At 39.6% G+C, this 15,001-nt stretch overlaps 1 protein-coding gene across 2 annotated transcripts; it reads right to left on the minus strand.

The window, feature by feature from the left end:
- Positions 1–10,306: 10,306 nt before the first annotated feature.
- Positions 10,307–14,853, minus strand: LOC112957631 (fructose-2,6-bisphosphatase TIGAR-like). 2 transcript variants are annotated; one of them, XM_026051345.1, is made up of 4 exons: positions 14,546–14,853; positions 13,237–13,274; positions 11,105–11,226; positions 10,307–10,835 (listed from the first exon to the last, which is right to left on the minus strand). In XM_026051345.1, exons 1-4 carry the CDS (start codon positions 14,548–14,550, stop codon positions 10,728–10,730), a joined length of 273 nt encoding a protein of 90 aa, XP_025907130.1. In that variant the 5' UTR covers positions 14,551–14,853; the 3' UTR covers positions 10,307–10,727. The 2 variants fall into 2 exon arrangements, 1 of the variants encoding a protein (XP_025907130.1); XR_003251243.1 differs by lacking the exons at positions 10,307–10,835; positions 14,546–14,853 and adding an exon at positions 14,360–14,494 and having other exon boundaries at positions 11,141–11,226.
- Positions 14,854–15,001: the final 148 nt, after the last annotated feature.

Raw genomic sequence — 15,001 nt, forward strand, 5'->3', positions numbered from 1 at the left:
TACATATATTGGCTTTGACAAGTTTTATTTTAATCTTATGGAAAGGTAGAAATGTTCATTTGATCAGGGCAGAGTCCTAGAATTTAGGGCACCTGAATATCAGAGTGTAGATATATATATCTACACTCTGATATATATATATTTTATATATATATATATATTTATATATATATAAAAATATAGATGTCAAATAAAAGACATCAATGTATCATGTATCGATGTATCATGTATCAGAGGAGAAGATAGAAGGATCCCATCCATCTGATGAGAAAAAAAAAAAGGAATATTACGACTAAGCAAAAAGCATTCACTTACAAAACTGATCTTCTCCTCCTAAATTTTCTTTGACATAGATGATCCCTCTGTAACAAGAAGAATGATCACATTGCTGGACACCACCCTCACTAGTGAAGATAACTATATAGTTGAAATTGGGACATAGTGAAGTCTGAGAAAGTTGGTACAAATCAAATCAGAATAGGCCTCAGAGAACACGATGGGACAGTATAAAAAGAGTGTGATCTGAAAGAGTCTAGGCTACAGCTTCATTCAAAAACATTTATTAACAAAAGAACAGCCATGCAGCAAGCCAGTAATCCTAACCACTGACCCCTCATGCTCATGTCTGATCAGAGGGGAGAATAAGTCCAGTCATTATGGAGGTAGAATCCAGATATGAACTTCTGAAATCCCAAGCCAACAGTCAGTTGTTTGTAACAAATCGCGCTACACCTTGCTTGATCTTTTTCCTTTACAATTGGAGATGAAGTATGCAAAATAAGGTTAATCCAGAAACCAAGCCATGTTAGTCCTGTCATAGAGCACATAGCACCTGGGGCTGGCATGCAGGATCTGATGCCGGTCAAGACATGCTGCACGGCAGAGAAGTCAGGTATGTCCCTGTATTGGCAAAAGTGCTTGGCAAAAATGGCCAAAATCTTGGAATTGCAAAAATCTTGGAATTGCTGGACGCTGGCCATATCCCTTGTAAAAGTACAGTTTCTCTGTGGAGATAATTTGCATTTGTGTTTCATGCTTTATGGATGGTTTTCCTGTCCTGCCTTGAATCTGACCAGAATTCTAGGATAGCAATAAGGTCTTCGATATGTGATATTAAGACAAATGTTTATTATTCAATTGTCAGAATACCTACATGCCTTCATTATGAGCCATGGGACTATTTTATTAAGCACTGAACAATGTCACAGCAAAAGTACCCATCTTTGCCATGTTTTCCTCAATCATGAGTTAGAGGCTTCATGCAAGCTTTTATTAACTTACTGAGACAAAGCCATCCCAGTGTAAAAATATTTCTGTAGATTAAATATTAAGTGCTAAAGATGGAGCCTGTGATTTTTTTTTATTTTATTTTTCCTCAGTGGAAGTTAGAAGGTGCTTGAAAAATAAATTGTTAGCATATTGTAATAAAAAAAAAAAATTATCACTTACAAGCTAAATAAAAATAATTTGAGTGTGCTCTTCTTCCTTTCTCAGATTAAGTATCCACAGATATTTTTGCCTTTGCTTATGTTTCATATGCATAACTCATAATTGATGCAAGGTTAAAGAATACATGCCAATGAGAAAACTAATAAAATATTAGCAATACAACACAGAAAAAAAGCAAGTGAGCCAAATGAGAAGCATGTTTGGATACTATTCAACAGGACTTTGGGTTCTGTTAACATTTATTTCATGGTATATTCACATCTGGAGAAAAGAAATGGATTAAATCTTAACTACACCTCCCATTTCCACCATAATGTAACTACTTCACCTCCGACAGTTCCAGGTAATTCTCTTACTGAACCGTTGAGACCTGACTTTAATGTTTTGAATATTTTGAATATGAAAAAAGGGCAAACTAAAAATCTCCTTTCTTCTTTCTCTTACTGTCTTTCACATGGGAAGCCTATATCCAGGCAGTGACTGTAAAATTCTGCTTCTTATTTTCTCTACAGGCCATAAAACACTGTAAGAATCCAAAGAGATATGTGAGATGGGTAATCATAAGACTGTTGGATAAATATATTTATATAAAGAAAGATAAAAGAGTAAGGAGAAGAGAACTCACTGGACATACTAGTCAAGGAGTCCTCCTCTGTGAGTGAGTCATATTCAACTATTAAAAATAACATAAACACACTTTAAAAGTCAAAGCTTTCTAAAACTTTAGAAGAAACCTAAGCCAATTATAACCATATCAAGGTTCATTTTTCACTCTGCAGAAGAAATGTTCAGAATAGATTTAGAAGGAAGAAGAGGATGATCAGAATACTAACTGTATTCTGACCCAAAAACCTATCATCCAGGCTTTTCTTAAAGAGCTATATTACCAAGAAAGAAAAAGTATTATATATTTTACTTGCTATCAAGTAAATTGAAAAGTATTTAATGGGAATTAAATCCCTCATTTCTCAAAATGTTTGGCATTACAATCTCGTGTAGAGACAGAGAAGCTGCATTCTATGTGGACTCTTCTGGGCAAATTTTCCTTTACAAAGCTTCTCCCCACACAGAAATCAAGCGCAGCTATTCAGCATACTGATCAACTATGAACAACATTTGAGGACCCAGGACATGAAAAAAAAAAAAAAAAGTTTTATATCTGTTCTTTAAAAGCATGAATGCAAGAGTCAAGGTAGGAGAGTAAACATCAAGAAATCAGAACATGAAATCTACACATGCTACATGAAATCAGAAAAGTATGAATTAAAAATAAAAGAGGAACTACAGAAGCCTCAAGGTCACAGAGAAACTGAATTCAGAGCTATTTTTGTCTGCATGGTAATTTGCTTAAGTATAATAACGTTGAACATTTCAAATGCAACGTGGTGTCTTGTGAGGATGCCTTTTTAATGAAATATAGAAAAGAGACAATATCATTGGCAGAGGATGTGGCAATAAGTGTGCCAGAGTGAGAGGCATTAATAGAGGCATGGGGGAAAAACAGACCTGGAATAGCATACTGAGGTCTATACTAAAGCATGGATCAAGACTACAGGGATATTAGCAATATTACCAAGGAAAAAGATTTAATACGAATAAGGTCTTCAAAAGCAAGAACAAAGGACTCTGCTGAGAAAAAAAAAAAAAAACAAACAAGCATAAGAAGATCATTAATCTATGACTTAGATTGAAAATCGTTTATCCCCAGTTTTCCAGTGTGAAAACAAGGCTCAAATCCCTAAAGGCCTGAAATGCCATTGGAGTTGGCAAGGGATGTCAGGGACAACAGGAAGGGCTTCTATAAATATGTCAGCAGCAAGAGGAAGACTATGGAAAATGTCAGTGCGCTGCTGAATGGGGAGGCGGCCTTGGTGAATAAATGCCTTCTTTACCTCTATCTTTACTGCTAAGGCCACCTGCCATGAACTGCAGAGCTCAAGTAAAAGAGAGATAAAAGGGCAAGAGGAAGACCTTCCACGTGTTGAGGAGGATTGGATTAGGGATCGCTTAGGCAAACTGATAACCCACAACCCAATGGATGCACCCAAGAATGCTGAAAGTATTCACTGACATATCACTATGAACACAGAGTGGTTTCACTCCTGTTACGTCTAGACTCTGCAAACTAAAATAAAGTACCTGTGTGTGCCTTGCCTGTGCAGGGGGGTTGGACTAGATGACCTCTAGAGGTCCATTCCAACCTTAAGCAATCTATGATTCTATGATTCTATGACAGGGAACATGCCATGTCATATCCTTTAGGTTTGGGTGGTTGCCTGTCCCATAAACAGGCCAAGCTACCTCACTGACAATCATCTGGACAACACGCTATTGCCGAGAACTGGCATCACCACAGGGGCCATGGCGTTAGGGGAGGACTGACAAGCTGTTTAGTAAGCCGATTAGCCAAGAGTAAGCCATTTAGCCCTCCCTTCTCTCATTGCCAAAGGTGGAAAAGATTTTTTGACAGACAGTTACCACCATCACTGCCGGGACAGCTGCACACTTGATTCTCCCGTTAGGGCTTATCTGCCAGGCACCACTACATAACGAGGGGCAGTCTGCAGGACTCTGATGTCCAAAGGGACAGCTGCTTTCCTTCACCCTTCCAGATACTTCTTGTCATTTTGCTAGTTCTGGTATTGGGTCATTCTGCTAATTCTGGCTGCTGCTAGGTGAATGAAACTGTCATGCACTTGAAGTTTATTCTCAAGGTGAATTTCAGTCCCTCTGATTTGTACTGGACTGTCACCTCTACAAAACAATCTTCAATTCAATGATCAGTCATGGTATCAGTGTATCCAATCGAACCCAGCCTACGTTTGTGGTATACCAGTAAGTCTGCCCAGCAGAGTGAGGAGGAAGTGTAGCTGAATGTCCTTGCAATGTCTTTGTGAAGATGATTCAAAGACTAATTGTCCTTGCAATGACATCAACCACACCTCCCTGGTGTCCTTGCATTCACAAGGACATGCATCACATCAGTTCATGCATCACATCAGTGTCCATAGACTTGTGGGTGTCAAGTGTTCCTAAATGATCTCTAACCTGAACCTCCTCCAGCTAGAGGTCCACTCCAGGGTCTCCATAGCCTCCATTCCTGAAGGCTGGTCTTTCCATCAAAACTGAGGCAAAGAAAGCATTCTGTACTGAGGTACCTTTTCTGTACCCTTTGTCACTATGTTTGGCAGTGGCCCACATTTCTCATAGTGTTCATTTTGTTGTTTATGTACTTATAGAGGCCCCTTTTGTTTTTCTAGACATCCTTCGCAAGATTAAACTCCAGATAGGCTTTGGCTTTCTTAGCCCTATCCCCACATGTTTGAACAATGTCCCTATATTCTTTCCAGATCATCTCTGAAAGCTCATGGGTATCAGGAGAAGTACCTGAGGACTATGCCTCTCCAGCCTTTCTGAAGGGCAAGAAGGAGGACTCAGGGAATTACATGCCAGTCAGCCTCACCATACCTTGAGGGAGTAGCTAATCCTGGATACTATTTTTGTCAAGTAAAGGACAAGATGATCAGGCATTGTGGAATTGCAAAAAGGAAATCATACTTAACCAATCAGATAGACTATATAAATATAGTCTATTTGTTATGGTCCAAATACATATGTCTTGGGAGAGGAGAGCAGAGGATTTTGTCTAACTTTTCATTAAGACTTTTGATGCTATCCTCTATAACATCCTTGTAGGATGTGGATGTGTAGGATATAGGAAGTGTGGGCTGGCATAGTAGACAATGAGGTGGATTGAAAATCAGATATTGAGCTCACAGGTTTGTGAGAAGCAGCAAAAGTAGTTAGTTGGAGTCCAGTAACTAGCTGTGTATCCAGTGGTCAATAGTGTTCAGCTCATCAGTGGTCTGGCTGATAGGGCAGAAAGCAAATTTACAAAACTGTGAAGAGTGGCTGACACACCAGAGTGTTTCACTGCCATTCAAAGAGACCTAAACAGGCTGAAGATAAGAGCAGAGAGCAATCTCATGAAGAGCAAAAAAGACAGGTGGAGAATCTTACACCTGTGGAGGAATAACTCCGTGCAACAGTATAGGTTCTGGGGGCTACACAACTATCCCTTTTCTTCATTACTTCAAAGTAAGTAATTACTGAAGTCATACAAGAATCTTCTACTAGAAGACCCTTCAGGTTTAGAAAGATGCATACAGTTCCTTTATCTTCCATTCTCTCTCAAGCTGTATTTTTGTTAGATTTATTTTTTCTACTGTCCCAGTTATTCTCTACTCTCTCACATTTTTTTTCTGCTGCATCAGTGAGCTCTAAAAAAGAAGAGATAGTGTTTTGTCTGTTTCCTTATCCTTTTTCATTGCCTAAAGCCATCTAAATTATTCTTCCTGATCTGGTCCCTGGATGTGGACTTCCAAGTAAGCCATCAGTTCTTTACTGTTTCCAACTGGATCTCTGTGTTGAGAGCTTGGTGGCTTGTGTTGAGGCCATCAAAAGGGAGGCAAGAGACTTGATAGTATGATGAATGAAAGGGAGCTCAGCACTTAACAAGACTATCTGGAATTTGTGCAAGGAACTTAGAGATGTTGGAAAACTGAATGGAAAGGGGTTTTGACAAAAAAAATGTGTTTTGTAAAAAGTATATGTTCACACAAACTTCTAGTTATCAAAAAGCCATTTTTTACTGTCAGTAAGTGATTATGATGTATCTTTCAGGAAAGCCATCAGTAGAGTAAAATGATTTAAAATGGAAAGGATGGCACATCTTTTAATCCCAGCAGAAATAAGAGTTTTATCAAAACTTGTAGTTCTTAAATAAGTAGAATAAAATACACATTTTCAAGATCAGTGATGATTATATTTAATTGTGGCCAGTAGATGGCAGTAAAATATCGGGGAATAAGAAAGAATAAACAATTCAGAAACTTCAAGCATTTGTTTCTCCTTTCTATTCAAACAGTCTACTGTAACCTGATCCTGTAGTCTGTTTTCAGTCTAGCAAGGCTGCATTCATGCCTTTCAGAGCTATTTTTCTTATGCCTTGTGCCTTTTTCCTTAGGATGTTCAGCAAACATCAACATAGCTGCACAATAATTTTCTCTTTTCACAATTAATCTTACAAATAAGATTCCCTAAAGAAGAATCCCAAGCACAATGTCCATTTCATAGGAAGAGTCATGCATATACTTCTACTTCCCCTTCATCTAAGACAGAGTAAATGTCAGATACAATATAGCAAGACTAAACCACAGTTTATGTAGAAAGTGGAAAGTGAACAATATAGCCAGCTGGGATGTAGGGAGACAGCTGAAGTAATGTTTGGTCAGTATTTGGATTAGCAAGGTGAATATGACCCAAAAAAAAAAAAAAAAAAAAAAAAAAAAAAAAAAAAAAAAAAAAAAAACCAGTATCCTGAATTAGGCTAGTGGTCAAAGCCTAGGCTATGTATTTTATAATATATTTTATGTGTAAAACCTTGTGCAGTAGAATATTCTGTAGGCCTGCATTGTATGAGATGAAATGTTCTTCGCTGTAGGTTACATTAGTTGTGATGTCACATAGCCATAACAAGCACTTTCCAGATGGGCAGCAAGTGACATGACTATTACCCATCACATTTACAGAAATGAAACTTAATGGAACAACAAATCTGGAGAGAGCCCCAGGACAGTGACATTTTATCCTGAGTTTTCAGGCATCCCCATTACATTCTGTCTTTCATCACTTTATCAAACCCCACCTAAAAACTAGCTCATTCTCCTTCTTCCCCATATAAATGCACTCTAAGTATCAAATATAGTTAGCCAGAGTTCTACGCTGGACTATACTCTAGCAATGTTCTGTTATTCCTTTTCCTCTTCTTTTCATAATTATCACCATTTTAGACTCATAGTCTTGGCCTTGGAAGGGAAGGCCTTGGTGAATAAATGCCTTCTTTACCTCTGTCTTTACTGCTAAGGCCACCTGCCATGAACTGCAGAGCTCAAGTAAAAGAGAGATAAAAGGGCAAGAGGAAGACCTTCCACGTGTTGAGGAGGATTGGATTAGGGATCGCTTAGGCAAACTGATAACCCACAACCCAATGGATGCACCCAAGAATGCTGAAAGTATTCACTGACATATCACTATGAACACAGAGTGGTTTCACTCCTGTTACGTCTAGACTCTGCAAACTAAAATAAAGTACCTGTGTGCTTCCCATTCCTGCTTTATATGTGACAGTTTTCCTGCATGTAAGAAATGTAAACTACAGAGGATAAAACAGTCACACACCGTGATAACCTAACAGATATTTAGTGATGGTAGTGATTTGTCCGTCTCTTAGTCCTGCTACAGCTGTTACCTATTTCTGTCCACTCTGTGGTGAGGAGTTGGCTTTACCTTGCCAAGTTATAGGGACATCTGCATTCTTAAATTAAATGCAAAGATGACTAGTCCTTTGGAGGGGTTTTAAAACTCTCTTCCATATTAACTTACGATTCACTGGAAACCTCTGTTGGTCCCGATCACAGGCTCCGGTCCTCCTGAGGGACTTCAACCACCCTGATATCTGCTGGGAAAACCATGCAGCCAGGAACAGACAGTCCAGGAGGTTCCTGCAGAACATTGCAGATAACTTCTTAATGGTTGATAAGCCAACAAGGGGAGGGGTGCTGCTAGACCTGTTACTAACAAACAGAGATGATCTAGTGGGAAATGTGAGGGTTGGGGGCAGTCCTGGCTGCAGTGACCACGAGATGTTGGAATTCACAATCCTGCGTTGAGGAAGCTGGGTGAGATGTAGGATAGAAACCCTGGACTTCAAGGGAGCCAAATTTGACCTCTTCAGGGAGCTCCTTGGAGCAGTCCCCTGGGCTAGGGTCCTAGAAGGAAAGGGGGTCCAGGAGAGCTGGCTAATATTCAAGCACCACTACCTGCAAGCTCAGGATCAGCGCATTCCCACAAGAAAGAAGTCAAGTAAGCGGGGCAGGAGACCTGTGTGGATGGGCAAGGAACTGCTAGGCAAATTTAATGAGAAAAAAAAAAGAGCGTACAGCATGTGGAAGAAGGCCAGGACCACATGGGAAGAATATAGGCCCATCATCAGAGAATGCAGGTGCGCAACGAGGAAGGCCAAGGCCTGTCTGGAATAAGAGCTGGCAAGGGACGTCAGGGACAACAGGAAGGGCTTCTATAAATATGTCAGCAGCAAGAGGAAGACTATGGAAAATGTCAGTGCGCTGCTGAATGGGGAGGCAGCCTTGGTGACAGAGGATGCCGAGAAGGCAGAGTTACTAGATGCCTTCTTCACCTCTGTCTTTACTGCTAAGGCCACCTGCCATGAACTGCAGAGCTCAAGTAAAAGAGAGATAAACAGGCGAGAGGAAGACCTTCCACTTGTTGAGGAGGATTGGGTTAGGGATCGCTTAGGCAAACTGATAACCCACAAATCTTACGGGCCCCAATGGATGCACCCAAGAATGCTCAAGGAACTGGCCGAGGTTTTTGCTCAGCCGCTCTCCATCATCTTCAAGAGGTCCTGGAGAGCAGGGGAGGTGGCGGAGGACTGGAAGAGAGCCAACATCACTGCAGTCTTCAAAAAGGGCAAGAGGGAGGAGCCGGGCAACTACAGGCCAGTCAGCCTCACCTCCCTCCCTGGTAAGGTGATGGAGCAGCTCATCCTAGAGAGCATCTCTAGGCATATGAAGGAGAAGGAGGTGATCAGGAGTGGTCAGCATGGATTCACCAAGGGGAAATCATGTCTGACGAACCTAATAACCTTCTATGATGGGATGACTGGCCAGTTGAACAAGGAGAGAGCTGTGGATGTTGTCTACATTGACGTCAGCAAGGCTTTTGACACCGTCTCCCATAACATCCTCATAGGAAAGCTCCGGCAGTGTGGTCTGGATGAGTGCAGAGTGAGGTGGATCGAGAACTGGCTGGATGGCAGAGCTCAGAGGGTGGTGATAAATGGGGCCAAGTCCAATTGGAGGCCTGTGGCCAGTGGTGCCCCCCAGGGGTCAGTACTGGCCCCAGTGCTGTTCAACTTGTTCATCAATGACCTGGACGAGGGCACTGAGTGCACCCTGAGCAAGTTTGCAGATGACACCAAGCTGAGTAGAGTGGCCAACACTCCGGAGGGCTGTGCTGCCATTCAGAGGGATCTGGACAGGCTGGAGAGTTAGGCAGAAAGGAACCTCATGAGTTTCAGTAAGGACAAGTGCAGGGTCCTGCACCTGGGGAGAAATAACCCCAGGCACCAGTATAGAATAGGGGTTGACCTGCTGGAAAGCAGCTCCACAGAGCTCCACACAACCCGGGAGTCCTGGTGGACACCAACTTAACCATGAGTCAGCAGCGTGCCCTTGTGGCCAAGAAGGCCCATGGGATCCTGGCCTGCATCAGGAGGAATGTTGCCAGCAGGTTGAGTGAGGTGATTCTGCCCCTTTCCTCAGCTCTGGTGAGGCCGCACCTAGAATACTGAGTGAAGTTCTGGGCTCCCCAGTATAAGAGGGACGTGGAGCTTCTCGAGAGGGTCCAGCAGAGGACAAGCAAGATGATTAAGGGACTGGAATATTTTTGTATGAGGAGAGACTGAATGAGTAGGGCCTGTTTAGCTTGGAGAGAAGACTGAGAGGGGATGTGATTAACATATACATGTTAATATGTTAATATGAACACCATGAAGGAGAAAATGCAGCGGAGTAGAGGTTAATTTTTATAAAAATCCAATATGGTCCATATTTCTAACTTCTGGTTTAGATGAATATTAAATAAGAAATGCTACAAACTATCAGTGTAGTATTTGAAGGGTGAATGATATTAGTAGAAGCAGCCACATTGAGCTTATTCTGGTCAAGACAGTTAAAAACAGGAGATACAAATATGCTTTTTATTATGCAAAAAAAAAAAACTTTATTCAGGAAAGCAGGGAAAGTAGATTGTCTACCATTACTAGAAAATTTTCTATTAGTCTTTGTGCTAAAAAAAGGTATGAAATGCTAATAAGTCAAGATCAATTTGTGCCATTAAGGCAATGACAGGTAGAAAGAACATCCTTTCTATTTTACATGTTTAGAAACATTATCTTTTTATTACATTTAAGACTTAGCTTTACACATAAACCTTGTCTTGCATATATCCTTAAGATTACTAAATATTATCTTTGCTTCAACATTCCATACTTAGGCAAAAAAAAATTATTACCTTATGTAAAGAGTTTGGTTTAAACAACTAAAAACATATCCAAGCTGTGCTCCTCACTACTACACCAGATTCTTACTGACTCATGAATCTATCATCAGTAACTTATACTCTCAAGTTGATCATTAGTAAAAACAAATTTTTATAGCACTTACTCTCTCTCGAAGTCTTGCATCATACTTGATTTCCAAGTCTTTGCAAAACTTATTTTTTCCTATAATTGTGGCAGCAGTCTAGAAAGTGAATATTATATAGTTACGAACTGTTTTCCCATTGGATAGCTATACCATCTTAGAACATTACAGCAATTAGCAAGGCAGCCTTCCTTTGCTTTAAAATTTCCTTACTTGCAGAGATCATTTTGAATTTTACCCAAGTCCAACTTCAGTTTTAAATCCATCAAAATTGCTTTTGGCCCTCCTTCACCATGATATTTGCATCAATAGTAAATAAATGCAAAACAATCTAATATTTATATCCAGCCACCACAAGGAGCACTTGCCTGCTTTGCTCGAAGGAGGTCACTTGAAAATACATGGGTAAATTTCATATTACTGAGAAATACACCAGCAGCATCTGCCTGTCTGAAACCAGTATCAGAAAGGGGCTCATCCACTCCTTGACCTGCAAAGAGAAATTCTTCAACATGAAGATATCCAACTTTTAAATAATTTGCCAGTTGAGCAAGCATGATAACAATAGAAAAATCTGCTCAGCAATAAAAAAAAAATCCTTTTCCAGCATACACAAGTTATAGTGAAAATGACCGTTCCTCTGGCCTTCACTGATTTTAATCACACAAATAGAGTGAAGAAAAAAAAAAAGACATGCAAGATAGAAAATTAGGAAGATTTAGTTTATCATATGCATATCAGAAATTTAATCATAATACAGAGGACTATTTTCTACATGCAAGTAATCATTTTAAGCCATTTGACCTTTTTAGAGTAGTCTCTGGTACACTGCCTGCTAAAGGAGTCTCACAGTTTCATGAGGAGGAGAAAAAAATCCATATACAAAGAAGCTTTCCTACTATTAAACAGAAAATACAATTGACATGTTGCTTATACTAAAATGGACACAGGAAGAAACATACACAGCAGGACAGTCAAGATCTAAGACATTTGAAATGCCTGTTCCTCCCCACTGCCTAATACTGACAATGTCTTAAAGGCCTGAGGCAAAAAGAAGTCTCCCTTTGTCACAGGAAATACTGTTATTACTGAATACTTTGTCACAAAGGAATACTGTTTCATAACAATTTTACAGTTGATATAAAGAGTCTGTTACAGTATCTTTCTCTACTTCTTACTTGATATACAATTGCGTGGGTATTGTATTGTATCTATAGCATATCTAGTTGAAAAGCAACCCTTCAAAATACAGTCTTCAGGCAGAGCAGACAGGAATTAACTCATCACAAAGCTCTAAGCTAATACTGAGAGAAGCATCATTCTGGCAATCCAACTTTAATGGTATAAAGGTTTGCTCCTGCCCCTCAGAGGATTTAAGAGAATTTAGAATCATAGCAGACTGACAAAATTAACACACTGCTTTGTCCACACTTATGGTATATTTTACATCATGAGGAAGCCAAAGAAGAGAATTCATATTTCCTATTATATCCAAATTTCAGCAAGAAAAATACAGAATTGTAATCTTACAGTAGCATGAGATATGACAACAGAAGTCCAGCATTTAGTAAGTAAGAAGCCTACGTATTATCTGATGCAGAAAAGTAGCAACTACAAATACTAACAGTACTTTTAAGCGCATGAAGCTTTACTCTCTGTTATGAACACAAAGGTCACATTGCAAGACCAATAAGCTGAAATGTCAGAACAGAGGCAGGAAAATCTAGAAGCATAACTTTCTCACAGGTCGTAGCAATACATATGATTTACAGTGCAGTCTCATTAGGTTCCCCAGTCTTCCTACAGCAGACACCAAACAACTTAGATATTTTAATTCTAGGTGTACCAACTCAGCAATCACTACATAAAAGGCCATTTTAAAACTGTTTTAAAGACCATTTTCATGGAATGAGCTGGGATTAAATCAAGCATTTAAACAATCTCCACTTTTTATACTTCGCTCCTAGTTTTCTGCAAGGGAGAGATTATCTTTTCCAGAGAGACAACCTCCTTTACAACATCAGCAACCAATCAGTCCCCTGCTGCTCCCTACCACCTCAAGTCACTGCACATGTACCTAGCTTGATTTTTACTACAGCTGCACCATTCCCACTTCTCATCTGAATCCCAGAAGCCCTTTTGGGCTTGATGCAAACCACTAAGACTTAACACAGTGATGTCTGTTATTCCAGTATCCTTAACAGGCGCTGCCACAGTTTTACTTGTTTGCAGACAGCTTTTCCCTCCCTCCCCCGTTTGGAAAAAAAGGAAGTATTCTAATACTCTTGACATTGTCATAAGTATACAGTTATTTCTACTCATTTCAAGAAAATTGGTTTATCATTACAGTTATCAAGCTAAGCTTACAAATAATGCCTCTTAAGGTATATTATAATCAGTAAATATACTTAATATATGTCAAATGTTCATTATGGGAGTTCTCATTTTGCAGGGAAGAATCATTTTACTCTAACATGCTAGTAGCATGACTGATACTAACCTTGCAGTATCTTGTCTTTGTTGTATCTTGTCTCCCCACTGAAAGAGATTACAGAAAAAAAAAAAAAAAAAACTTCACTACTTTTAGGCCAAGTTCAAAATGATTATTACAGTAGATACAAGAGATGACAGAGTTGAAATATAAAAATGACTATACCACAGCCTCTTTGCAAAAAGAGATATCTGAACACCTTACAAGAAAAGTATTTTCAAGATGTCAATCCAAATCACACTTCCAATATTCACTAAAACAAATCTGGAAACAAAAGGAAGCAATTGCTTAAATTAATAATAAATGAAGCCAAATTATTATTAATGACTAATCCATATTGAAGGGGGACAGAAAAAGAAAGAAACTCTAGTATTGCTTCCTTTTTAAAGCATAAAGGACATGACATTAAAGATACAGTAGCAGATAATACAAACCTGGAACTAATAAAGTTTAATACAACAAAACTATGAAGATCTACTAGAATAAACATCACTTTCTCTGGAATTAAAATACTCTGTTTTTACAAAAGTACAAAAGTACTTCAGGAAAAGAGCAACTAAAACATTTTGCAGACGCAGATACTTTCTTTTTAAATGGAGAGCCATCAACACCGCCGGACAAAAATCACCATTTCCCAAAACACTTAAAAAAAAAAAAAAATTCAATCGTCTCCTGAACAGCATGCAGTTATTGACTCTTCAGACTCTGCCTGCATCTTGAACAGCTTCTTCCATCTTCCAGAGGAGAATACAACCGATTGGATAGAATCTTTCCTATAGGGCAGATGGAGATTTCCAAGTAGCACTAATACTGGCTAGCATAACTTAGACCATGTCTGTGAATCACATCTGATCGAACTAATCATAGAGATTTTAAAGTCACAGATGTTGCTTTTAACATTTCACAGCAGAGACTACCCTTCCTAAGTGAAGGGTGGTCAGAGGAAAAGCAGGGATTTTCATTCATTCAAATGGAGTGCCTTTGGCAGGGGTTAAGGTCTTATGACGAATTACTTAACAGTTCACAAATAGCTCCTCCTAATTTTAGTACAACATAGCATTCCAATACTAAACTACACTGATATATCTAGTCTTGACAGTGAACTAAAATACACTGTAACAGAATCATTTACCTATTCAGGTCTATTACCAAAGACAACTGAAAAGGCCCTCTTAGTCAAATATTTCCAAGATCAAACTGCAGACAGACAAAAATATGATTAAAGCATACAGTGTTGGTTTTAGACTTCTTTCCAGATTTCAAAAATTGTTTTAGCTATTGATGATAACTGCAAAAATAACATGGCATCTTCACTTACCACATTTTGCTTTTGGAAGCACTGCATGCCTTTAGAGCATAACTCAAGAGGCGAGCATTCCAAAGTCTTAAAAGGTTGGGGAGGAAGATCTCCAACACAGACAACTGTCTTGGAGTTACTGGCCATGATTTTGATTCAGTTGGATTAGTTATTTAAACGAGGAAATGCCAGAAGAGATAACATAGGGTACGGAAAGCACTGCTAAGGTTACAGTGTTAGAGGTTTACAGTGTAAAGGGTTCAGCGCAGGGATAACACTACCTTTCCTCATGCATTCAGATTTTTTTCTGCTGTAAGAGTGGAGAGAAGCCTCTAACAAAAAAATAACCCCAAGGAACTCTGGCCACCGCACCCCAGGCCGCCGCCGGAGACGCGCCCGCTCGGGAGCCCTGCAGAGCGGCCTGCGCATGGCTCGCTCCGCCCGAGCGGCGGCGGCAGCCGGCGCCCCGGGGCGCCC

This window comes from Nothoprocta perdicaria, unplaced genomic scaffold (genome assembly GCF_003342845.1).
Source record: "Nothoprocta perdicaria isolate Ctin4 unplaced genomic scaffold, notPer1 scaffold_748, whole genome shotgun sequence".
In the NCBI taxonomy this organism is placed as follows: Eukaryota; Metazoa; Chordata; class Aves; order Tinamiformes; family Tinamidae; genus Nothoprocta; species Nothoprocta perdicaria.

Bases quoted from the DNA above. Each gene is read 5' to 3' on its own strand.
- LOC112957631 (XM_026051345.1), bottom strand. The intron at 11,227-13,236 runs GTTAGTATCAGT...TTCTCTTTGCAG, and splicing joins CAAAGACAAGATACTGCAAG to GTCAAGGAGTGGATGAGCCC. The intron at 10,836-11,104 runs GCAAGTGCTCCT...TTCACTTTCTAG, and splicing joins ACCTCCTTCGAGCAAAGCAG to ACTGCTGCCACAATTATAGG.